Raw genomic sequence first — 25,308 nt, 5'->3', positions numbered from 1 at the left:
GGTCCAAGCCCAGCCACCGCGATGCCTTGATGCCTTATTCACGAACAAGCACAGCTGAGGGCCAACTGTGTGCACCCCGACACGGCCCGGCACCACCGGAGCCGGGCCCCAGGGCTGCGGAGAGCATTTCGGGCCTGAGGCCTGGCTAAGGGGATCCGGGCCGAGGGGGCCGGTGAGGGTTGTGGGTCGAGGGTCCAGAGGGCGTCATAGGCTGGAGAGGAGCCGCCCGGCCTGGCTCAGCATTTCGGGGCCTGGGGAGGATGGGGTGGAGGTGTAGGGGTCTCCCAGAGGCGGCCCCACCACTCTGCGGGGGATGCTAGGCCCCTGCCCCGGCCTTGGCTGCCTGCACCGCGTGCTCTTGCCCTGAGCCCTCGTGCACCCTCTCACCTCCGAGCCTCTCATGACGGCGAGGACACCCCAGCCGGGCCAGCTGCAGCTCTCATACCTGAGGCCAACGCAGACCCTTCCTCACCCAGGCTGGGTTGTAAGTGTGGCCACGTTGCCAGGGCAACCCCACCTCGGGGAACCCTCTGCAGACCCGAGACTCCAGGCTCTGCCCTCCCGCCCACCCAGCACCCCACGGGACGAGCTGTCTGTGACCGGCCCTCCGGAGCCCTGAGTGCCCAGAGCTTTGGGTGGCTAGTGACGTGTCTTCGTCCCTTAAGATAATTCTTAAACTGTAAGATCCATTAACTTACAAGAGAATCTACTCGTAGGTGTAAAATTTCAAGGAATCACCTTGCTTCTTACAACACCCCCGAGCTCTGTGTATGAGAGAGGAAACCGTGCAGAGCTGGGCTGACACGTAACTCTGTGTCCCGCGTGACAGGCAGCCTCTCTGGGGTGTCGCTACGTCCCCGAGAGAAGCTGCAGCAGTTTTATTATAAACTCAAGAGCACAGGGGCCTCTTCTGGAAAAGCTACCGGGCTGACGGCCATCCCTGGGGACAGCCCAGCAGCCTCGAGCCGGGCTCCCAGGGGCAGGACCCCAACAAGACCCTCTGTGTAGCCATCGAGTCTAGCCTCGCTCTCCTCGAGAATCTGCCACGGGAGAAAACACTGACCGGCCACAGCAGGCAAAGCCCCGCCGAGGGTCCCCGCAGGCGCACTGCGGGCCCGCAGACCCCGGGCGCCCTGGGGGCAGGCAGCTCTCGCCCTTGACGGACGGGATGCTTGTCATGCCTGCACCGAAATACACCTGGCGACCAGGCAGGGGCTGGGCCTGGAGTCTGCACCACCTAGAGTGGGGGTGGGGCGGGGGGTCGCCAGGGTCTCCCGTGGTATCTCGGGCTTTGTCTGGGGTCAGGAAGCCTCCAAGGAACACGTCACTGATCTCGGGAGGCTCCAGGGGAGGCTGAGAGTCTCTGGGGCAGAGGTAACAAGCCGCAGCTTGGCAGGGTGAGCTGTGGGCGGGGCGGGGTCTGGCCTGCGGGGCTTGTTTGCACGTGCACTTGCACTGCCTCCTCATTGAAACCAGGTGATGGGCGGGCGGCTGCGGGTCTGTGGGGGTTGTGAGCTCTTCCTGGCGTTTGGGGCCTCACGTGCGGCACCTCCACGGATGAAGTGTCCGGTCGCGGGAGGCGCCATCCGCGGGCCCCGTGCGAGAACTCGGCTTGGAACGGCCGGTCCCCTGGACAGGACGCTGCCCACGCAGAGACTTGCAGGGCGGCCTCAGGCACGGGTCCTGCAGCGCGGTCCCTGCCCAGAGCCGCGCAGATGCTGCAGCACGCTCTCGGGGGCTCACTTTGGAGGCCCCCGACTTTGGGAAGCACGGGCCTGAGCCCCAGATCTACCGGACCGGAGGCGCTGGGGTTCCGTGCTCAGCGGGCCACCAAGGGATGGCCGCGGCCGTCAGGCGCCGGGCCGGGCGCCCCTCGCTGCCGCTGAACTTGCGCGCCCTGGAGCGGCGCAGGGCGGGGAGGAGGGACTGAACCGAGTGCGCGGCGGGCGCCACTCACCATGTCCTTGAAGGCCCCCAGGACGGCCGCGGTGACGATGCCCAGGAACAGGCCCAGGACGTTCAGCGCCGCCGAGGCCCAGAGCAGCCGGTACAGGTGGAGCGCGTCCTGGCAGCCGCGGACGCCCACGAACTCGTAGTAGGTGGGCGGATGCTCGGCGCTGCGTGGGGAGGGCCTCAGCGTCACCCGCGCGGGCAGGGGGGCCACCTCGCGCCCGAGCCAGCGGGGCAGACGCTCCGCGGACTGACTGACAGGCTGGGGGCTCTGCTGGGAGGGGCCCGGCCCCCCAGGTGCGGAGGGAGGCCCTGGGGGCAGGGCCGTCCCAGGGAGCCCAGAATCCATCTGAGAGGGGCCCAGGTCTCTGAGCAGAGGACGACGTGGCCCCAGCACACAGAGCCCCGACCCTGTCACCCTCGGAGCCAGCAGGGCTTAGCGGCTGCTGGCCGCCCTGGCAGGGAACACGGAGGGGTGAGCCTCAGCGGGGGTGCGTCTGCGCCCCGTGGTCTGTGCAGGCTCTGGACCACAGCCTCGGGTTGGAAATCGGGTGAATTCCTGCCCTGGGGGAAGGGTGTTGCAGCCTACACCCCTGGGGTTTTCCAGAGTTCCGGGAGGGCTCGCCCAGAAGCGAGCACTAACCCCCCTGTTGGCTTTAACGTAGGTATGCAAGCTATTAACACAGAATTTAAAAGACAATGTGGGGAGGGTTCTGATTCCCGAGGAGCTGGGACCTTGCACTGGTCCAAACAACAGGCGGAAAGCTGGACAGACTGAATAACGAGCAGCTCTCCCGGGCCCCACGGGAGGGGGCGGGACACAGGGCAACCTGCCGCCCCCGTCCCCAGACCGGAGAGACCAGCAGGCAGAGACAGGGTCTCAGCCTTCCGGGGTGGAGACCCCGAGGGAACCAGCACCCGGGGAGGGAGAAACGGGTCACCTGTGACGGTCACAGCCCCCAGGGGACAGGCCTCCCGAGACGCCGCCCCTCCCCGCCACCTCCCGGCAGCCCCGAGCCTCAGTCTTCCCACACGTGGAACGGAGCCCATGCCCTGGCCTCACAAGAACGTCTGAGGGCTGACCGAGACGTGGGCGCGGCGTGCAAGGATGGCGTGCGGGGGCGGGTAAGTCAGGCACGTGGGGTTCCCGGCTGTCGGCCCCCACCACTCACCTCTGGCAGTCGTAGAGGTCGCAGCAGTAGCAGGTGTTGCTCTTCACCTTCAGCTGGCACCTCCCGTTCAGGGAGTGGCAGGTGACCTGCGAGCAGAGAGTCCGGTCAGGTGCCCTTGTCCCCTCAGCCCGGAGCGGCCAGGGGCCTCCCTGGGGCTAAGGACCCATCACTCTGCCCCGTCAGCCAGGCAGCTGCACCTCCTGAGCCCACGTTTCTTGACCTGCCCCTTCCTCCACCCAGTCCAGGTGCAGCGGGGCTGGGGGGCAACAGGGCCCTCCCTGCAGGGAGAGGTAGAGGACCAGGCGGCCAGAGCTTGCTGGACGAGGTGAGGGAGGGGGAGGGGTCCCCAGGAGCCTGCAGTGGGGACCCCTCCTGACCTCCCAGAGGACAGCTCCCAGCCACCCAGTCTGAGCAAGCCGGCCCATCCCCAAGTCACACGGAGGCCCCCCTTCCTTCTCCCGCCCCGGCGCTCTGTAACCACCCCCGTGCGGAAGGTAAGTGGGGCAGAGACCACCCAGCTGCGGAGGGAGGACGGGGGGCCTTGGGGGGAAGGACTTGGAGGGAGGGCCGTGCCCGAGTGAGCAGCCTCGGGTCGCCTGAGAGGCCAAGCGCCCGGGGCGGGGCGGGGGCAGGGCCTGACCCCAGAGGTCCTTGGGGCCTCCTGAGGCCCCGGCCCCTTTAGCGGCACCTCAAGCCACCTCTGGGCCTGTAGCCTTTCTTTCAAGGTTCTGTGGGTAACTCCCGGAAGCCACCCCCATCAGGAGTGGGAGGCCTTGAGCAGGGGTCATAGAAAGATTAATCTGGGAAAACAGTCCCAACGGGGCGGAGACCAGAGACAGGCTGCTGGGAGCCATGAAGGTGAGCCCCGTGACTCAGGCCTGGAAGGGGGCTGGGCGGCGGCCTGACAGGTGAGAACTGGAGGACAGGGAGGGGGGCGGGCGAGCAGTCGGGGCCATGCCGGGCTCTGAGCCTGGCAACGAGCACACGGGAAGGTCAGAGCCACAGGACGGCGAGCTGGAGGTCGCGAGACCTAACCCTGGTCCTGGCCCTGGGTGCCCCCTGCTGGGAGGTGTCCCTTCCTCCTGGGAGGTGTCACCTCTGTGACCCCAGTCCTGCACGGGTGAGCCGGAAGGAAGGACAGAGCAGCACGACGGCCTGGGGGGCAAGGGGCACGTGGGAAGGGCCTGGAGCGCCCGGTGACCCCCACTGAACAGGAGGAGTCCCCAAGGCTCCCTCGGGCCGGGAGAAAGTCCAGGAGCGCAGGCGGGGCCTTTGGAGAAGAGGCGTGCCGCCCCCTGCTGAGGGGCAGCAGCAGAGGCCCCCCCACCCCCGCCAGCCACGCGGCCCCGCTGCCCGCCCTGCGCCCCTCCTTCCTGACACTCGTACACAGCGTCAGAGGCCGTGTCTAGTCAAATCGATAAATCTACACAGAGCTGAGTGAGACAGCAGGACAGAGGCAGCCACGCAGCCACGCAGCCACCTGGGGCGGTCCAAGAGGAGACGCCGGCCACTCTTAGAAACAGAAGTGAAATCACCCTGCAGGCATCCTCGGCCCAGGGACAGCTGGCGAGTTTGGGGCCAGTGTAAAGGTAGCATCCTAGATTTTAGTGCGCTAATTATGTCAATAAAAAACTCATCGTGAAAGCCGCACAGACTGGACCGGTGGATTCGGGGCTGCATCAAAGGCAGTCGGCGGCTGTGGCTCCGGAGTGAAGCACCTCCCCAGGCGCGGGTGAGGACGGCGTGAGGGCGTGCCGGGGCCAGAACAGTCAGATCTGGGCCAGGGACACAGGTTAGCAAGTGGGACCGGCGCTGGCGCTTACCTCCGTCTGGTAGACGTCGTGCAGGTAGCCGACCCCGCTGGAGTAAAACTGGCACCTTCCTGCGGTGAGAGGCCTGGGCTCCTAGAGACCAAGAACCACAGATGGAATGGGACGGCTTTACCCCCATATCGGGAGGGACCGGAGGTGATTTCACACCGGTCACCGCAGGCTCTGAGCCCAAAGGAGAGAGGCCGAGGCCAACGAACCCCTCCCAGGCGGGGGACCAGGAGCAGGGAAAATACCAGGGCTCATCCCAGAGCGCTGGGCTCCTGCAGCCAGGAAGCGGGGAAGCAGGCACCCCATCCCTGCCGGCCAGGGGACACAGCTCCCCCATCGGTCAACACAGGGCTTGGTGCAAATCTTGGACATTTAGTGAGTCCTGGTCCTAACACAGAGGCACCAGTGGTTTGCTTTCAGTTTCTGTCTAATCTTTACTATTAGATCGGGGGGAAAGAATTCTTATTCCTTTGCGTTAAATAAAATGATAACCTATTTGAGCCCCAGGGAAATCACACAAACTTAGTGTTTGAATTTGTGATGAAGCGGGAAGCTGTCCTCCGGGGTAACTGCTCTCCTGCAGGGCTGCAGAGAGCCCAGCGGGCTGCGCCTTGGCTCAGGACGCGGGCGCCTCGCTCAGGGCGGCCTCGTCACGGGCGTCTCTTCACCGTGCCGCGGCGACGAAAGCCGAGGCCACCGGCACGCTGGTCGCCAGGCTGCATCGTTAAAGCTCAGGGAGGATCCGTGTGTCTCCTGCCGTGTTGGGGAACCACGGCCCTTGGGCCAAGCCCAGACCCCCGCCTGGCCTTGTCAATAAAGTCTTAACGGCACATTTGCCTGCGTGTCTCCGGTGGCTGCTCTGTGCTGTGACAGCAGAGCTGTGACACAGGCCACACGGCCACAGCCTACCATTTGAGTCCCTGGCCCTTCCAGAGAGGCCAGCGGCCCCGGTGCACGGGAAGGGCCTGGCCAGCGGCTGAGGGACAGACGCGGGGACAGGACTGGCCTGGAGGCAAGAGGACGCTGCGCCGGGTGTGGGTGCCCCGAGCAGCCGCTCAGCAGAAGGGCGGGGGCGACGCAGCGGCCCCTCCGCCTGGGGCTGAGCCGGGGCGCTAACTGCCGACAGCTGTCCCACCGGGAGGGCCTCCTGGCTCTGGAGCTGGGAAGGGGGTGCCTGCGGGCTGTGTGAGGCCTCGCCTGCCCAGGTGCCACTTCAGGCGTCCTGCGCAGCCCTGAACCAACGCAGGGCCACTCTCGCTCCCACAGAAGGACGGGGAGGCTCTTCCACCGGGGAAGCCAGTGCGTTTGAAGGGAGGGCTGAGGGTGCAGAGGCCCGAGAAGGCCGCCCACTCGGCTGAGACCCCCACCTCCGCTGCCCCCGGGAAGGCGGGGCTCCCCAAGGCCACCTCCCAGACGCGGGCCCTCTTGCCCCTCTGCTCGGTGGCTTACAGGCAGAGAGGAGGGCCTGGTCCGGACAGAGACTGAGCCCAGAGGCTGGAATTGGCCAGAAGGAGCAACACGCCGGCGGGCACAGGCTCGCACGGGCCGCTGAGGACCGGGTCTGTTGCGGATGCTCATGAAGTCTTCCCGGGCCCCGCCGGGTGCCGGCCTGCCGGACCCCATCACGCCCGACACGTCCACAGCGGGCTGGACGCCAGCTCGCCTGCCCTGCGGGCGCCCTCCACACATTTTTCTACCCCGGCTGCTGGCATCTTAAAGCTGTAATCTCGGGAAGTGCCGCCAGCCGGTTACAAGCTGCAGAAAAGCGCGTTTTTCATTGATTCTCCATAGTTCAGCCACAGCCAGCTCCCTGCAGCTTCAGGCTGTGTGTTTTCAACCTGGAAACTCAGCCCCTCTGTTCACGTCCAAGGAAGTCCCTGATTGGCAGGCCCAGCTTTGGGGGGGACGGCCGATCCTGGGCGCACTGGCCACATGCGGCCAGGGAAAGCTGAAAACCCATCTAAGGAATAAAGAAAGAAAAGCACAGGGACATGGGGACTGAGCTCCACACCCTACACCCCGGACAGGGGGTGCCCGTCACGCCTGAGGCTCGAGGGAGGCTGCAGGAATCGACCGTACCTGCCTCTTTAGTTGTAAAACCTGACTGGGAGGGTGAAAGTGCGCCTTCCCTGGCCCTTCGCCTCTCCTGGAGAGGAATCGATAAGGGGTTCCCAGGGCCGGCACTTTTTAAGCCTTTCATTTGGAGATAATTTCAAACTGACCGAATAGCCCCAAGAATAGCGACTGTAAAGCTTAGCCTAACGTTACCACCAGGGCCGGCACTTTTTATAACCTAAGAAACTTGACAAGCATAAAAACACTCAGAGTTCACCGTTAATCGACGTGAACGAGCGCACGTAAAGCCCTGAGCTCATGTCGCATTCCCACCTCACACACGACCTGCCGGGGCCACAGAGAAACGCCGGCAGGTCCTTCCCGGCCCGGACGGGGCGCCAGCTCAGGGCTCCTGTCGGGGGACACAGCAGCAGCGCCCGGCCCTTCCTTCTGAGCGGGTCCCGGCCGCCTCCCCACGGTTCCAAAGCCCGAGTGTCTGACGTGGCTCGTCCTCCCCCGGCTTCCCCGCCGTTAGGATGACAGAGGCAGAGGGGCCTCACGGGCCACACACGTGTCTGAGGGAAAAGCCTGGGAGGTCGTGGGGCACTGGCTCCAGGACACCTTTCATCTTGCTGATTAAAGAGGGGCCCGGGGAGCGTCGGTGGGCAGTCGAGGACTTTGGCTCTAAGGATGTGATGGCTGGGGTACGGGGTGCGCGTTGGGTCAGTTTTGGAGAGAACGAGGGGAGGGACAGGAGGAAAGCCTGCGATTGGCCAACACAGTCCGCATCCGTCAGACTGTGAAGGTCACCGAGTGTCGTCCTGCAGAGCAAGTTGAACTTCTGAAGATTTCTTAAACCCACAGGGCAACTGGGAACAGAACGGGGGAGACCGGGAAGAACTCACGATGTGCCGCGCAGCGAACACGCCGTCCACGATGGCGCAGCAGAAGGCGGCCACCACGCCGAAGCTGACGAACACGATGGCTGCCACCAGCTGCAAAGCAGAGACGGGAGAGGCTCAGGCTCAGCAGAAAGCTTCCCCAAGAGCCCGCCCGCTCGAGGCCCCTGCCCCGACCCCCGAAGCTGCTCTGCTGGGTCCTCGCTTCCCACCACGGCCTCTCCAGAAACCCTCCGCGACGGCCACGGCGGCGCCCCAGGCCCGATCCCACAGAGCGAGGCCTGTGCCGGTTGCTTTGTTTATTTCACGGGGCACGAGGGAGGAGCTCGTGCACGGGGAGCCGTCGCCCCTCCACACGGCCTTGTGGATGACGGCGGGCCTCCCGGGGTATTTGAACGGTTTGCAATCTCTTGCTTTTACAGACTCTGCTACGAAGACCCTTATTCCATTCTACATAGAAGTCTGGGCTCACTCTCGCGTGTTTCTGCAGGACCGCCTCCTGGGACACACGGGGACCCACGCTTGCCGACAGGACAAGGTAGGGGGTCTCTGCACGTCAGAATCTGAGGGGACAGGCGTTTCGCTCCCACGCCCCACGGCCAGACACCCAGCTCCCGATGTCCCAAAGGCCAGGGCTCGCTGTTCGCGTCTCGATTCCGCCACCTGACGGCACAAAGCCTCACTGTCACTCCATGCGCATTTCTCTGTTATTATCAAGGCCGAGAACCTGTTCTTACACCTGTTGGCCATTTCTTTAAATTTTTTTCTCTCTCTCGGGGAACAATTTCAGGTTTACCAAAACACCAAAACTGGTACCAAACTTCCTGCATGTCCTGCTGCTGGAGACACCGAGTGTCCACCCTGCCAACCACGGCAGGGCCCCCGTGGGGCGGCCACGGGCCATGGCCTCAGTGCATCTACTCCGTCCTAGAAGGTGTGCAAAGCAACCGGGACTTCCAAACCAGACCGTGTGAACAACGAGCCGCGAGCTGGGGCGCGACGCATGCGCGCAGACCGTCTGCCCTCAGCTTGCAGAACACGGCCAGAAGCCGCCTCCCACCACCCGCGCTCCGGGCTGCCTCTTTCCCCGCGGCCGAGGCAGGCTCTGGGGTTACTCACCTGCGCGGCCTCACCCTCCCACCCTCGTCAGCCCGAGGGATTTGCTTCTTCAACGCAGCACAGGGATCGGCATGAAACGTGGGCTGCTTGGACAGACGGCAACTTTGGTTTCCGTTTTGACGTGGGGCTCCCGGTGGCCACTCGAGGGACAGGGCGGGCGGGAGGGACAAACAAGGCTGCCCCAAGGGGGAGGGTGGCCGGGCCCCTCCTCGCAGCCCACAGGCCTGAGGCGCAGCCCCACTCGTTGCTTCCAAGTGAAGCCTGTCCCCTGACACTGCACGTCAGAGCTGTCGCCCAGCCTTGCGGGGGCCTCTGCCCCGCCGACCCCTTTGGTCCTGTGTCCCCATCCGGAGAAGGAGCCGTGCGGCTGACCTCTCCATGCGTTGGATCCACGCCCTGCAGGTGCTGTGTGGATGCAGGTGTGACAAGCCCGGCCGCTGCCCTTGGCCCTTGCCCCCACGTGACACTTCTGACAGCAATGAAGAATTGAACAAAAGGGCCCTTGGGGACCCCCTGCGGGGAGCCATGCAGAGAACCGTGCCTGCATCTGAACAATGGCGGCGGCCTCGCCTTGGGGCTCTGCGGAGCCCCGGTCAGACCCACGTTCAGCCCGGGTGCTCTAGGTCCACGAGGCAGGAGCTGCCCGGAGACACGAGGCGGGGTTCCACCCCAGCAGGGCCTCGATGCCAAGCAGGGAGGCCAGGGGCAGACCCTCCCTCATTTCGGGGGAGGAAGACCGCGTGGTCACTTCCCGTGATGTCACCGCACACAAATAAATGCAACGCGGCTAGCTCCAGCGTGGTGGGAAAATCACTGCAGAAACCACACCAAACCGAGCCTTCCCAGGCTGTACTGCCTTGCGACAAACTACATGAAAACACATAAAAGACTCAGAAGGCACCTTCCGCTGTCCCGAGGAGCCCGGCAGGCCCGCGTCTCCAGGGAATGAAAGGCCTGCGTCTGCTCTGGCTGCCGCGTCCTCCCAGGACCTTCCAGCCGCCCCCCCGCTCGCACCCTTCGCACAGAGACGCTCACCCCACGGTTCATGCTTCGTAGAGGCTGGAGCGCGAGGCCGCTCCGTCTGCCCTAGTGTCGCGGCCGGAGAGCAGGGCAGCTCCCGTGATTGGCCGCAAGGCCCCTGGGTGCCGTAGCCCGACGGGAAGGACGCGGTTCCTGCCGGGCAGAGCTTCCGGCCAGAGGGGCGCAACACAGAGACACAACCTAAACAACATCGCTTTGGAGCCCCAAGTCCTTCAGCACGGGGCACCCATCTCGTCCTGATACCCCAGCCGCGTAGGGAGGGAAAGCACGGGTTCTGACCTGGAACTCCCACCCCAGCCTTACGGAGAGGCCGCAGCTACAGTCAAGTTCAGACACAGCCCCGGCCCCTCCCAGAACCGCCAGCAGTTGTGACTTCAGGAAGGGAGGGCGGCCTGCCGGCACAAAAGCAACGGGAGGGACGAGCTGCTCCCCCAGCAGGCGTCCCAGGCGCCGGGCTGGCACCAGGTCCAGCTGCGCACTTGGTCCGGGATACCTGCTCCTGCGGACAGCCACGCGGCCTGCAGCCTGACGCCCCTGGGGCGGCACCGTTCCCCCCGCCCCACCTCCCTCAGGGCCGCTGCCAGCGTCCCTAAGGAGTGGAGCTGCCCCCGGCTACGGCTCTCCTAGGACCAGTGGGTCTGCGCTAGCCTGGTCACCGGGACCGCGTCAGAAGTGGGTGTGTCTGCCCGGCCCCCTGTGCTCCAGCACGGCTGCTGGTTCAGCAAGTCCACTAAGCACTGCAGTCGCCTGGGACACTCTCAGAAGCGGCCCCTGAGGCCCTGTCGCCCCTCTCACCACCAGCGGGTGAACAAAGCCATCGCGGGACCCGCCGCCCCGGTGAGTCTCCCACGCACCAGCTCAACGCCTCAGAGGACGCCCTGCTCCACGCTGGCCGGTGGCCGGTCCAACCCAACTGTGGCTCAGTCACAGTCTTGGCCGGGAGACCCTCCCGTCACGCCACCACCGGATTTCACCCAGGCCTCCACAGGAAGCACACCACGTCCAGGCTCTCCTAGCACGCAGGGCTGCCCACAGCTGGGTGTGTAAACACGTTGTGACTCGGTTTGCACACGTCCCCACGGCTCGAACGTCCTCGTCAGCTCTCAGCTGACTCTGCCCGGCTGCCCTTCCTCCCACCGACCTGAAAAAGTAGAAGCCAGAGCGAGCACGCGCTCACGCGTGGGGACTCAGCACTGGGATGGCCGCACGCGTGACACTGCCCAGGGACGGCCCGGGCCCAGCGGACATTCCTGCGAGGGACACGGGAAGCTGTCTCCTCCAGCGCCTCGGGCTGGAAATGGGAAACCGGCCAGGGCGAGCAGCTGCCTCTTGGCCGAGGCCCGCGTGTCCTGGTTTCCACCACAGCCTCCACGTCCTCTCCAGGCCTTGCGGCCCCTCAAGCAGCCTAGTGGTTTAACAACATCAGCACGACGACCCGCTCCCGCCCCGAAGGCCCCTCTCTAATACGAGGGCTGCCGGACCCGACAGATGCCGCAGACAGGGTCTGTCTGTGGCTCTAGCGATTAAGGAAGGCACTAGATCGGGGTTGGGACTGTGTCTCCCTGTCCCGTCAGGGTCTCTTCTGGGAGAAGGGCCGCTGTTACTCAGCAGGGGAAGGTCATCTTCAAATCTCCGCTGGGCTCGCAGAGTTTACTACATTCCAACCGGGGAAAGTGATTTTCAAGAACAAACGCCGAACAGATAAGGGTGCGCTAAGAAGAAGGCTGCCTGAGCCGCATGAACGGAAGAAAGTGGAGACGGAGACGGGAGCGATGAGCCCGACCGCAGGGTCCCGGCCCGAGGTGACTCAGCTGAACCAGGACCGAGGGAAAGTGAGAGGTGTGAGCCCACACTGAGGAGAGGAGACAACACCTTAGAGAACTAGAAGAGAAGCGCAAACTCAACCCAGAACCAGCAGAAGAAAGGCACCAACAAAGGCTTAAGCGGAGATAAAAGAAACAGAGAACAGAAAAGCAGCAAAGAGAACCGAGGGAACTGCAAGTTGGTTCTTTGACACTATTAGCGAAATTGACATGCCTTGTTTGGTTCTCGGCCTCATCTGCCCAGAGCGTCCGCCTTCCTGTCCCGGCCTGGGAAGAGACCTTCCAGCCCTTCTCTGCCTTCACCGCCTCTCCCCTGTCCGCCCCAAGGGCGCCCCAGCTGCAGGTACTGGTCGAAGCCCCGTGAGTTCAGGGCCTCCCCCACCCCCCAGCCCCCGCCCCCGGCTCAGCGTCGTGCAGCCGCTTCAGGAAACATTCGCTGAAGGAGGAACTGGACGGGTGTGCAGGCCCTTTGGCGGCGCACGGGGTTGGAGGTGGGACAGCGTGTGAACCCGGCCGCCGCCCTCCCGCCCCTGCCTGCCCGGAAGCCCGTCACTAGTGGGCCCTCACGGGGAAAGCCCAGCCCCACCTGCACAGCTCCACGCGAGTCACCGCGGACCTTGCAGGCTTCCTCCCCGACGGCGCCCCGACGGCGGCCTGCCCAGCCCTCGAGGCCTTGCTGTCTCCGCCCCGCCCAGCCCAGTCCTGTGGGGACAGAGACGAGCTTGGCTTCTACACAGGAAGGGGAAGGGCCGTGATGTCAAGACCCGAGGCAGGGGGTGCCGGAGGGCACAGCCAGGACCCTGTAGCGCAACACTCGAAGGAACAGAAGCCCAACAGACGGCGGCTGGTACCCTAATCCTCTGTAGGAAACGCTTCTACCGCTAAGTGACGTCCCATCAGGCCTTCCAGTTCAGGGGGTTTTAAACTATGTTCCGGGAAGATTCCAGCGTAGGCGTCTGTGTGTGTATCTGTGTGTGTGTGTGTGTGTCTCTGTGCGTGTGTGTGTGTGTCTGTCCGTGTGTGTGTCTCTTGTGTGTGTGTGTCTGTGTGTGCGCGCATGCACGTACATATGGCTGGGTGGGGGGGAGGTGCAGAGGCGGCAGTAAACAAGCTGCTTTAAGCCCTTAACTTCTCCATCCCCGGCCGTGGGGACCAAGCTAGACTGCAGAGCTGTTGGCGAAATCAGGGACTCTGACGTCTGGGCAAGGAGAAAGCAAGAACTCATTCATCAGTGGGAAAATATCAAAAGCTGACTCCGTTGAGGGCATTCTTTGGATATCACTGGAGACTAATGCCGTAACGGGCAGAGATCGTGGAGGAGCCATTTGTAATGATTAGATTCCACCCCTTAGCTTGAGCAGAGTAAAATGTTTACAGACAAAATGATACCATGTCTGGGACTTGCTTCAAAATACCACTCAAGATGGGTCATGAGTCGACAATGGACGAAGTTGGGAGACGGATACAGAGGGTTTGTTTTATTATTCTGTCCACTTCTGCATATATTTAAATTTTTCTATGGCAAAAAATTAAAATAAAGAGAAAGCAAGGACAAAGAGAGCGTTCTCACTAAGCTAGATGCATTTGAAACAAGCACTGTCTCTAGTTGACATTTTCTCAGCTTGCTATTGTCTCCTTTTGCTACAACTTGAATGTTTTGACTGACCTACATGCGAGCGTCAATACAATAAGTAACAACGGCTACTAGTCTCCTGCACTGGATGTTCTCGCCTGTGTTAATTCAGATGTTCAACAATCCTGCATGTGAGGAAACTGAGGTTCACGACAGTCGAGATGACAGAGGTACTGATGGTCGACACAGGTTTCCGCTCTCACAAATATTAACTTAAATGTTAGATAGTGAAACACGTGTTTATCATACAAGGTAAGTCTGGAGGAATGCTTTCCTGAAAGGGCCGAAATGAGGTTCTACAGGCAACACGCACAACCTCAGGCAGAAAGCTCTGGTCTATGGAACCTGGTGGCCCCGTCTTGCCTGGTGCTCAGGGTGGCTTCCTGGGGGGCTGGACCCTGTCTGGGGGCTAGGGTCAGTTCTGGATTTTTATCCTGCCACTCCAAGGCCCACATTTCTTTTGCCAAAGCCGAAGAGATAGAACTCCAGCAACTCTTCTGGAAAGGAAGAAGTTACACTATCTCTATTTGTAGGTGACATGACCTTATAGACGGACGATCCTCAGGAATCCACTAAAAAACTGTTAGAACTAATGAGTGAGTCCAACAGGATTTCAGGATATAACAGCAACATGGAAAAATCAATTGTATTTTTATACATTTGCAGTGAATAATCCAAAAATGAGGTTAAGAAAACAATTCCATTCACAAAAGCCTCCAAAAGGATAAAATACTTAGGAATAAACTTAACAAAAGAAGTGCAGAACTTCAACTCTTAAAACGACATAACATTGTTGAAAGACATGAAAGAAGATCTAAAGAGATGGAAAAACATCCCCAAGTTCATGGGGCAACACTCCCTCAACCGATCTACAGATTCAACACAGTCTCTACCAGAAGCTCACAGATCACAGAACAGCCTTGAGAGTCTAAAACTAAACCCACACATCTCTAGCCAAGTGATTATCAATAAGGGTATCAAGACCATCCAATGGAAAAAGGACAGTCTCTTCACCGAATGGTGCCAGGACCACTGAGTAGCCATATGCAAAAGCTTGAATGTGGACCCCTATCTCACACCATATACAAAATCAACTCAGAATGGACCAAAGACTTAAATGTAAGTGATAAAACTCTTAGAAAGCATAAGGGTAATCTTCATGACCTTGGAATTGGCATGAGATTCTTAGAAATGGCACCAAAATCACGAGCAACAAAAGAAAAACTAGATAAATTGGGCTTCATTAAAATTGAAAACTTCTGTGCCTCAAAGGACACCACCAAGAAGGTGAAAAGACAATCCACAGGATGGGATAAAATCCTTGCAAATCATATATCAGATAAGGGACGTGTATCTAGAATATATAAAGGACTCTGACAACTCAACAATTAAAAGACAAGTAACCCGACTTAAAAATGGGCAAAGGACTTGAATAGACATTTCTCAACGACAACCAGAAACAGATATACAAAAAGCCAATCAGCACACATAAAGAAGCTCAACATCGTTAGTCATCAAGGAAATACAAATCCACGATGAGACCCCACTTCACACCCAACAGAATGGCCAGAGTAGAAACGGACGATAGCACACATTTTACTCTATGGTAAGGCTACGTGTAACGTTTTGAGGAGCTGCCAGACTGTTTTTCAAAGGGGCTGCATCATTTCACATTCCCGCCAGCTGTGTGCAAGTCTCTACCTTCTCCACATCTTCACGCACCCGTGAAAGCCCAGGGCAGCCACTGTGATCCTGGTGATACATCAGGGTGATGGCCAGTGCAGGTAGAGGCGGAAACACCAGCACAGTCTGATACGATGATTTGGAGATGAGACAGAAACAGCATATGGTCCAACCGCATCCTCCCTGAACCCTCTCAAAAGTCAACACTGGCTAGCACAATGATTTGGCAAAATTAACTATTTTGAATTAACTAAGAATTAACTATTCTTATAGCTCTCTTCCCCAAAGCACTGCATCAACAAGACAGATTCCAAATTGAAATGATCAATAAAAAGTCAGGTTTGTAACCTGACTGATCAAGGTTGGCCCTCATACGTCCCACAGACAAACAGCTGTAGACACGCCCTCTGCAAAGACCTCTGAACCACGGTTCTCCTGGTTTTTCACGGACCCCTCCTCTCTCCTCAGTCTGGGAGAGCCGTCGTCACACCCCAGACGTAGGAGGAGATGCCAGGCTCCTGACTCAAGGACAGATGTTCATACACGCGTGTTTTTGCCTGAACCTTATATCCCACGATTTAAACTAATTGCCAACCTTCCCAACCCACCCCATACCCTAAACTTTTCTTCCCGTGGCCCAACCTCAGCTGCTAAGATACCACGTGAGGTTGTAGAATGTACCTTACAGTCCCGGGGGCGATGCTCAATTAGCCTAAGATGTGAATAGCGCCCACTGAACCCTGAGTCCTGGGGTGTACAGTCCACAGCCTGGGAAGCTAGGCACTGACCCTGGGGCATTGGGGCAGAGGCTTTCCCAGGAACACCCACAGCTATAGGGGCAGCACTCCCCGCCGCCCCCGCGTACAGCCCCACGAAGCACATTTGAAAGAAACAATGCACATTCTTACCATCTGCTTTCTATTCTCCACCAGGTTGATTCCAATGATTCCCAAGAAAGATCCGAAGCCCAGCTGCCGCCAAAGGAAAACAGGGGAGAAAGCGCTCCGGTTACACGCCTGGCAGCCTAACGCCGACAGGGAGCAGGGACCACCCGCCTCAGGACATCCCATCAAAAAGCAAGGCCAGCCACCACCCCCGCCCACCAGAGCCCGAAGCCCTAAGTGGCAGGTAGGTTCACGCCCGTCGGGGTGGGCTTCTCGGGATCCATCAAAGCCAGTGGTCGGAATAGAAGCTGCTGAAACAGACCTGTCTCATCTTCTGTGCTCAAATGTTTTAACTCCCACGTCAGTTTAACTCTCGATTCCGGGAAAAGAGTGTCACGTGCCCCCCACCCAGACAGGAGAGGTTCCTCGCGGTGACCCGTCCTCCACGCCTGGTGGTCAGGGAGGCCCGTCTGAGAGCCTCTCCTGGGCCATCGTCGAGGGCGGCTGAGCCCTCAGGGAGGGTCGTAGGAAGCTGGAACCAAGGGTGTCTCGGACGCGGACACGGCCGACGCCCCCAGGGGTGAGCGTTTGTCTCAGGGGAGCAGGCAGACGGGTAATCCTGGGGCGGGAAGAGGTGGGATGGGGGCTCCAGCCCAGGCAGGAGGGGCACCCAGGGGCTCCTGAGAGCCAGTCCGCTTGTTCCTCGGCCTCAGCTCCCGGCCTGGGTGCAGGTGACGCTGGGACACTGGAGAGACGCCACGACCGTGCTCGTCGCGCATGACCCGAGGGTGCCCGAGGGTGCCGGTGGCCTCATCCCCCCCACACCCGCCCGGGAAGGATTCCTAAGCCTCCCCTCAGCCTGAAGAACAGAGTTCCAGCAACGCCAGGGGAGGCACCGCTCTCAGATGCACAGGGCCGCCCCACGACCTCGCACTGGAGCCCGCCCAGTGGGTGAGCCTCGGCTCTGCCCGGCCCGTCGGATTCTGAGTGAGCACGCGAGGCGGACGCAGCAGCCCGGGGACAGCCGGGTGACTGACCCGCACAGCTGTGGCCTCCCTAACCAGGTGCCCGATTTCATGCACTAAAAATGAGACCTATTCGTGTCCAAGGATGTCTTTACCTGCAAGCACTGTATCTAAGGAGACGGGCGTGAGTGTACAGATGTAGTTTTCACCAATGATGTGAGAGTTCTCAAGGAGTGAGGGAAGACGAGCATGTCCTTCAAAATATCGCAATCCCACTCCAACATGAATGCATTAAAATCTATCTATTACGTTTCGCTAAGCTGCATTTTTTTGGATTTGAAAAAATTCCTCTTTCCAAGATGTTGAGGTGTTTGCACCTTCTCACCCAGTTTCTTCCTGAGACCCGACTTGCTATAAGTCTCAAGGTCGGATGACGTGTGTCCACAGAAGTGACTTTGATCCACACTTTCTTGGAGCAAACCTCATCTGTTATGTCCACTGTTTGCTTTCAGAACTGTTGCGCCGAAGCCAATTTCACTCTGGCTCTCGCCCAGGAGGTCAGGTGCTCTGCAGAGCGGGGCTGTGAACACAGCCAGCGTGTTCTGAAGGCTCCAGGTGAAATCCCGAGCCACTGAGGCTCAGAGAACGCTGCGGAATCCTGCTCAGGACGGACCGACGCTCTGCAGGTCACCTGGGGGATGCACCCTCTCCCAGCCGCCGGCCTCCACGTCCCCGGCTCCCCGCCCGTCCAGGACACGGGCCGGGAAGCAGAGTCTCGTGCGGGTTCACTGAGAATACTATCTGCACAGACACTATTTATGTAGGTTTACTCAGAAAGTATACACAGGAAGATAACGTAGATTTGTAAAGCACGGGTAAAATATTAAAAAAGAGAAAAATATAAAGAGAAAATGAATGATATTTGTAAAATATTTTCATCCTTGCCAAAAATGTTATCAACATCATGACTAATCTGGATAATACCTCCAGTAAGAGGAATGAGATGAAATAAGCTTCATTTTTTTACAATCTTGGTTTAGCACTTTGTGACACGGCCCCTCGGGGCTCTGGCGCACTTGCAGGGCATCATAGCGGATAAAAAGCAGTTTCACAGACGCTCCCTGAGTGCAATGCAGATGCTTGGAGCAAATTTCACCGCCAACGAATGGACCCAATTCCACAGTTCACAAGCCTGGGTGATTCTGGCTTGGGGCCGCTGTTGCCAGGTCCGGCCGGGCTGTGGGTTGACCTCGCGGGGCTGTTGCCCGGCAGCGGAGGTGAGGACCGCGTCAGCTATAGCTGTCCCGCTGGTCCCACGAGGCCCCACGAACGCACCTTCTATCCAAGTTTCCTGGAATCTTTGAAAGCTTTGGGTCCGGTTTCCGAGGGGTGGTTTGCTCAGCTTGGTCTCATGGGGCTAAAATCCAGGTGTCACAGGGCTGGTCCTCCCCGGGCGGTTTGGGGGAGACTCGGGGCCAGGGCCTGTCTCACCTCCTGGCTCCGACCCCTCTCCTTCCCCTCCCCCACCTCTCAGGACCCCGTGCCCCACCGGGCCCCCTGAGCGAGCAGGATGATCGCCCTACACCTCCACCTCGGGGGGCTGGGGTGGAGCGTGTCAGCAGCACACGGACATCCGCGGCCCCGCGGCCCCCAGGCCCCCCGACCGGCAGACCCCAGGGACCGCGCCACTCACGATGATCCCGGGGTAGTAGCCGCCCATGGTCACGTTCTGCGTCCTGGTGGTGGCAGCGAGGCCGACGGTCAGGATGGAGGTGGACACCACCAGCAGGGAGCCCACAAACCACAGGGAAGTCTTCTTTCTTCTCGCGAACCCTTCTGCGGGAGGACAAGCAAGGGGAGCCAGCTGGTACGGGGCTGGGCTTGGGGAGGGGCCCCGGGGCCTCGAGCGCACCCCGGGTCGGCCTGGCTCTTGGCTGCAGCCCCGTCGCTCGCTGGCCGGAGCCTGGGACACACTCCCCAGGGGCCACCACCGCCCGCTCCTTCCCCGCCCAGCCCCATCCTCAGAGCGGGACCCCTCGCCACCCCTCCGCCCGCCCTGAGCGCTCACCGTCGTCTCCTACAGGCACCCAGGCCCCGCCGGTACCCCTGCACGGGCGCCCTCCCCTGTGGCCCCCACCGCACCTGGGGGTCTCCAGGCACCCTCACCACCCACGCGTCTGGCCGCGAGCCCCGTGAGGGTGGGAGGGGGCCCTGCCTCGTTCCCCGCTGCGTCCCTGCCTCCTGAGACAGTGCCCGCGCACAGCAGCTTCTCAGTAAACGTCAGGGGGTGGCTGAGCCCTCCCCGGGTTCCAAGTCCCCCGACAGCCTCCGTCCTGGCTTCACCCCACACGGCAGCAGTCAGGCCGGCCGCTTATGGAGCATCTGCTCCGCGCCTGGTCTTACTGAGCACTTTACCTGCATTAACAAGCACCCCTGGGCCTCGCCAAGTCCGTGACCCTGGACCCTGCCCGACTCCAAGACCGGACAGAGGACCTCTGCACCCTGCCCTGGACCGGGCCGAGCAGGTCCCACACAGAGAGGGGGCACGCTTCCCTCTGGCACGGCCAGCACGTCCACGCTGCTCCGCGGGTGCACTTGTGCCCCCGTGTCCACACCGAGCCATCCCCCCGGACGGCAGGCATCCTGCTGTTCGTCCACCTCCCGTACCTGGCGCGGCGCCAAACACGCGAGTGGTCAAATGGGAAGGCGTGGAAAGAAAGTATAAAATTGTGCAGAGCCCGCCGCCGCCCACCTGCACGTCCATTACCCTCTCCCCTTGTCAACAGGCCCCAATTATTGGATGTGGAAACATGCCAGCTGAAAGACGGCATTTTCCAGCCTCTGCTCCAGCTGGCTGATTATGTTCTCAGCAAATAATCTCCATCTCAACAAGGAATGTTGGGTGGGACCTACAGGAAATCTCTTAAAGGAGCCAGTCCCTTTGCCTTTCTCCCCTTCATCCTTCCCACTGCCTGGAATGTGAACATAAAGGTGGAGCCCCTGCAGCCATTTTGCACCACGAGGGAAACTTGACAATAGAAGTCACACACAAAGACAGGCAGAGCAGAAAGACAGCCCTGGGCTGTCCACCTCCAAACTTTGATTACTTAGGTAACAGAATTAAATCTCTAGGCTATAAACCACTATTTTGGATGTCCTGGTATCTGTAGCCAAACCTAATTTTAACTGTCACAGAACACAGGAAAGCAAGAAAGGAACTCTTCCATCACTGGCACCTTCCTCCCTCAAGCCTTGACTTCTGGATTTTGTGTGAACCGTTCTTCCTCTCGTGTGTCTCAGGGAAGGCAAGGAAGCCTCACCTACAATAAGCATAATTGTAATCATTCTTACAGCAATTCAATCTCAGATAGGCCTGTTCTTACGTAGTCATCAGCAACCGCACAACGGAGGCAGAGACACAGGCCAGGCAGAGGGCAGGAGGCGGAGACACAGGCCAGGCAGAGGGCAGGAGGCAGAGACACACACAGGCCAGGCAGAGGGCAGGAGGCGGAGGGCAGGACGAGACTCCACACTGAACACAGCCATGCTGGTGTGTTTCGTTTGTTGGAAGGTTAACCATCTTTATCCCTGTGACTCCAAAACAAAACAGGATGAAAGAAAAACGTGGTGCTTCTTCCCACACCAAAGTTTTTTAAATTGACGTGTGTGTGTGTGTGTGTGTGTGTGTGTGTGTGTGTGTGTGTGTGTGTGTTTGGTGGGGAAGCAGCTACTCATTTGACCTCAACCACTGTCTCAGATGACCCCGGGCCCCCGGCCCAGACCGTGCCTTTGAAGATGTACACACCCATCCGCAGTCCCGTCAGCAAAGTTTAACGGCAGGTCAAGGTCACGCCACCCAAGAAAGGGATTGTCTCGCACTCAGAAATAAATTACACACAACTGAGTCAACATGCTCACTCAGAATCACTTGGCCAGCCTGGGAACGCCACTTCTACCCACTGGCCTGGCAAGGGCGAAGCTCTCAGGACGGTCACTTCATTTCCCGCGAGGCCCTCACCTCCCTTCACCTGCTCTTTCACTGCTGTTTTCTCGTAGTTTTTACGGCAAATATGGAAGAACTGTTGAGGGTGAACCATTTATAGCAGTGTCTACAGAAGCACAGCCACAAGCGCGAGAGACGATCTACACCTCTGGGACCCAGCGGCCCTGGGGTCCCCCTGGTGGGCTTTTCTCTTGTTCACTATTATTCACGGCATCTTACTTGCAAAGTCGTGTGCGTGCAGACAGCAATCGCTTATTTTTCCTGGCATGAATTTAGAGCCTGAAACCGAGGATACAAGTTGGTTTGCCCCAGAGTCAGAAAGATCAGCGGTTACAGCCGATCTGGGGTGTCTGTAGGGAAACGGGACAGAAATGGCAAAGCCACTTTGAGAATGAGTGAGCGAGAGGAGAAAGAAGGCTCCCCTCGGGTGACATTCTGCTCTGGGTGATTAACTTTAGAAAGGCAGGTACATTGGGAAAAAATGGACACAGAAGTTGAAAACACACCTGCTTCTGTTTTGGAAGCTAGTGAAGCTGTTACCACGGCAGCTGATGAGACACTCATGCCAGGGCCGTCCGTCCAGCAGTCGTGGGGGTGGCATTGCAGCCTCTGCCCCGCCCACCCGCCCCTCAGGGTCACCTCTCCCGTGTGCCACCGACCCTGCCAGCCCCCGAGCCCTTGCGGATGGACCCAGAGCAGCACCACCTCCTTATCAGCTGCCCCTCAACTGTTCTTCCTGAGGTTCCACCCCCATCTCCGTTGTAAAATGTGTTTGAAGAGCAAGAAGCCTCTTGAAACTAAATTTTCTGGGACTAAGTATTTGAGAAAATTATCAAACGCCCTCCTCCTCGAAGGACTTTTTGCTATTTTCCCTAATTCAATGCATTACACATCTATTTATGCGCAAAATAATTAACTGATGTCTCAGCGCCTGCTTCAAACCACAGTTCTGGCCACTGGGCTTTGTCTCCTAGCTCCTGCGGGCCCGTCGGGCAGAGCCCCTGGGGCGACGCTCTGGTTCTGAAGGTTCTTGGCTCCGCTTTGAGTTGTCCCTTTGGGGCGGTCGTGTGATGAGCGGGGGGCCTGAGGGGCCCCACCAGGCAAACAGTTTTGCTGGGACCTCGTCAAGTCCACTAGTGACATTCCGACAGGCTATGTCAAACTTCTCCCTCGGGACCAGGGAAAGCTTCCTAGGAGCCATTTTCAATATAACTTCGCCATTTCACCAGGCCTTCCCTAGTACGACTTTCCCTCTGAAACGTCTACGTGATAAAACCCACAAGATGCAAGCTGTCCTCCTTGTCAGGACTGGTATGCGAGTTCCGAGCTTACCGTCAGGTCTGGCGAGACAGGCGGGCGGGAAAGGAGCGCTTCGGAGCGACCTCATCCCAGTGACACAAACTTGAATATTTTGATTCCAGGCACAACAGGGATGACATGGAGAAGAGACCCAACCTTCAATCGTCTTTAGAAATAGAGGGTTTCGCATAAAGAATAAGACATCGAGAAATAACCTCGAGAAAAGAAGGTAGGGTATCCTTCTAATTGCCGTGAGACGTGTGCATTTTTAGGTCAAGTTTCCGAGAAAAGGGGGTCCACACTGAAGGGAAAAAAACAGAATTCCCTGAATTGTTCCCGCGACCTTCCTGTCCCGTTAGCAGGAGTCTTACTGCGTGTGTTGTTACAACTGAAGCATCCTCAAGGCGGTGCCCTGACTCCTCGTTAAAATCTCTACTATGAGGTTTATAGCACTGGTGGCAACTTACACGAATGCTGCCCGAACTGCCGTTGGGCTGCCAGACCTGCCGGGTGATCGCACGCGGGCCCCCGCCCTCTTTGAGGCCTACAGAGGGAGGGCCCTGAGAGCAGGGGCCGTGGGGGTCTTGCCCGATGCCGGGTCCCGAGCCTGTATCTCCTCGTGCTGAATGAATGAGGGAACTTCGGTCTCCTGATCTGCAAAGCAGGGCTATGACAAGCCCCTGCTTGCCTGCCTCTTCACTGTGATAAGGATGCAGTGAGAGAACATCCTTGAAAATTCCAGATGTGTGTCTATGCGCATAATGGGCATATGGTCGTGGGTGGTGCTGACGTTAAGGTGAATCAGCACTTACTCCTACCCGGTGCTCTCCACCTGGGAGCGGAGGGGGGACGTCGGGGGCTGTGGGGCTGAGGCCAAATCTGCGTCTCACCTGCCTGCTCACTGTTCTCCTGATTCCAGCCTGTGCAGAATGTCGCTACCCAGGAGCCCCACCAGCTCCCTGCACCTGCCGCCTCCCCTCACAGCCTCCCCCCAGCCTCCCATCCCAGCCTCCTCACAGCCTCGTCCCAGCCTCCCCTCCCAGCCTCCCCCCAGCCTCCCATCCCAGCCTCCTCACAGCCTCCCCTCACAACCTCGTCCCAGCCTCCCCCAAGCCTCCCCTCCCAGCCTCCCCTCCCAGCCTCCCATCCCAGCCTCCCCTCACAGCCTCTCCCCAGCCACCCCTCACAGCCTCCTCCCAGCTTCAGTGGCTCCACGACCAGGTGCAAGGATGGAGCAGAACTAGGCGCTGCCCCCCTCCCCACCTTCTCCACTTAGTGGAGCCAGGAAGGGGGCATCACAAAGACCGGGGTGGGGGCAGTCACCTCGTCACCCGCTCCTTGCCAGGAGGGCCGGGCCTCCCAGAAAGAAGAATGAGCTTAATTTAATCATTTCATCTCGACAGCAGCCGTGGGGGCTAAGCGGGAAAACAGACGAAGGCACAAGGGTGTGCCCTCAGCCGACAATTTCCCTTTTATTTTGCTTTTACGCGGAACACATCCCCCGAGGGCGTGAGTGCAGACGTGTAAGGTAGAAAATACCCATAATCCCATGCCAGCTACACTCCTGTTTAGTATTTTTAAATAAAAACCCAACTCTCAGTACTTTTTAAATTGAAAGTTCCTCCTCAGAAGAAAATTCTAAGTGAAAAAGGCTATTTTTGAAATCAAGTCATTCTAATACAATGATGGTAATAATTGTGAGTAGTTAATAACTAGTCATAACAACTAGTTGTCATTATAATAAGTAGTTGTTTTCCAGGAGGATGGAACACGTGTAGGTCAGTCTGTCACAGAGCATTTGGCTTTGGAGAGCGGTGGGTATAGAATTGTTTCTTTTAGGAGGAAGTCAGATGCCTTGACTATCATTTAAAAATCAAGCAACGTCACTAATCCGGTTTTTTAAAAGAGACTTTGCAAAGCCACTGCACCCAGGGCTGGGAGGTCAACCCCTGCGTTCTCCGCTGCACCCGCTGTGAAGCGGCAGCCGGACCCCGAGGCATCACCGCCCGTCCGTGAGAGCCCCGCTCGCCGCGGAATTACCTTCTCTTCTCTTGAAGCCTTCCCGGGCTCCCCGTCAGGAAAACACCCCCATTACTCCCCTCCCGGCCACTTCCCGGCAGAGAGACAAAGGCGCCGGCGTCCTGTGTCCCGCCGCCTGGCTTCGGCTGCGTCGGGCTTGGTGGGAAATCCGCGAATTCCAGATTCCGTGAATTTACGGGGGAGAAGCCTGGCGAGGGCGCGGGTGAGGCGGACAGCCGCGCGAAGAACGCCCTAAGGGCCTTCCTTGGTCACTTTCAAGCAGGAAGAAGCCACCTGGCCCCGCGAAGTGACCTTTCCCTAGAAATTTCTGGAGCCTGAAATGGGGTGGGTTGTAAGGTTTCTACGGATCGTCGTCTATTGTTCGTAATAAAGGAGAGCGGAGAAGGAGACGGGGAGAGACAGGCGCAAAGTCTGGACCCTCAGGAAAAAGCGGAGGGAGAGGGCCTGTGCCCGCGCCCAGGGGCCCCGGCGGAGCTCGGGCGCCGGAGCACCGGAGCCTGGCCCACCTGTGCGCTCACCTGTCGTGTCCAGCAGGGCCAGGGGCCCGGGCACCGGCGGCCGGAGAGGCTGCATCCCGGGGGCTGCTGGGGGGAGGGGCCGCTTGCTCGCCCGCTGCGACAGCGACCGTGGGGCGCGGTGGCCGCAAGGAGATGCCCGAGCACCGCCCCTCCGGCCGGCGTCCGTCCGCGCGCCTCCTACCTGCGCCCCGCCCCTCGCCCCGCCCCCCGCCCCGCCCGGTTTTCCCGGAACGCAGAAGCCCCGGGGCAGGGGAGGCGGTGCGCCCCGGGCTTGGCGCTGGCAAACCTTTGAAGGTGGGGCGGTAATAGTATCGAGAATCTGGGGGAAGGAACCCGCGTGCGCGGCCGGTGGGGCTGCGCCCGCTGTGACCTCTCTGACAGCAGAGTCTGGGCCAGTCGAAGGT

The 25,308-nt window shown here is 59.6% G+C and overlaps 1 protein-coding gene across 2 annotated transcripts in view; it reads right to left on the bottom strand.

Moving 5' to 3' along the window:
* Positions 1 to 25,079, bottom strand: part of TMEM255B (transmembrane protein 255B) — a 31,605-nt gene extending 6,526 nt beyond the window's left edge. Inside the window, exons 1-7 of one of the 2 annotated variants that reach the window (XM_059041547.2) lie at positions 24,905 to 25,079; positions 18,738 to 18,880; positions 16,104 to 16,166; positions 7,903 to 7,992; positions 4,946 to 5,026; positions 3,123 to 3,208; positions 1,958 to 2,117 (exon numbers count right to left, since the gene is read on the bottom strand). In XM_059041547.2, coding sequence (XP_058897530.1) covers positions 1,958 to 2,117; positions 3,123 to 3,208; positions 4,946 to 5,026; positions 7,903 to 7,992; positions 16,104 to 16,166; positions 18,738 to 18,880; positions 24,905 to 24,959 — 678 coding nt within the window. In that variant the 5' untranslated portion in view covers positions 24,960 to 25,079. Of the gene's footprint in view, positions 1 to 1,957; positions 2,118 to 3,122; positions 3,209 to 4,945; positions 5,027 to 7,902; positions 7,993 to 16,103; positions 16,167 to 18,737; positions 18,881 to 24,892 lie in introns of both variants that reach the window. The other variant, XM_067016946.1, reaches the window with a different exon arrangement.
* Between the last annotated feature and the right edge of the window lie 229 nt (positions 25,080 to 25,308).

The sequence above is a fragment of the Kogia breviceps genome, chromosome 16, assembly GCF_026419965.1.
Source record: "Kogia breviceps isolate mKogBre1 chromosome 16, mKogBre1 haplotype 1, whole genome shotgun sequence".
In the NCBI taxonomy this organism is placed as follows: domain Eukaryota; kingdom Metazoa; phylum Chordata; class Mammalia; order Artiodactyla; family Physeteridae; genus Kogia; species Kogia breviceps.
This window is presented reverse-complemented; position numbering and strand designations above follow the sequence as displayed.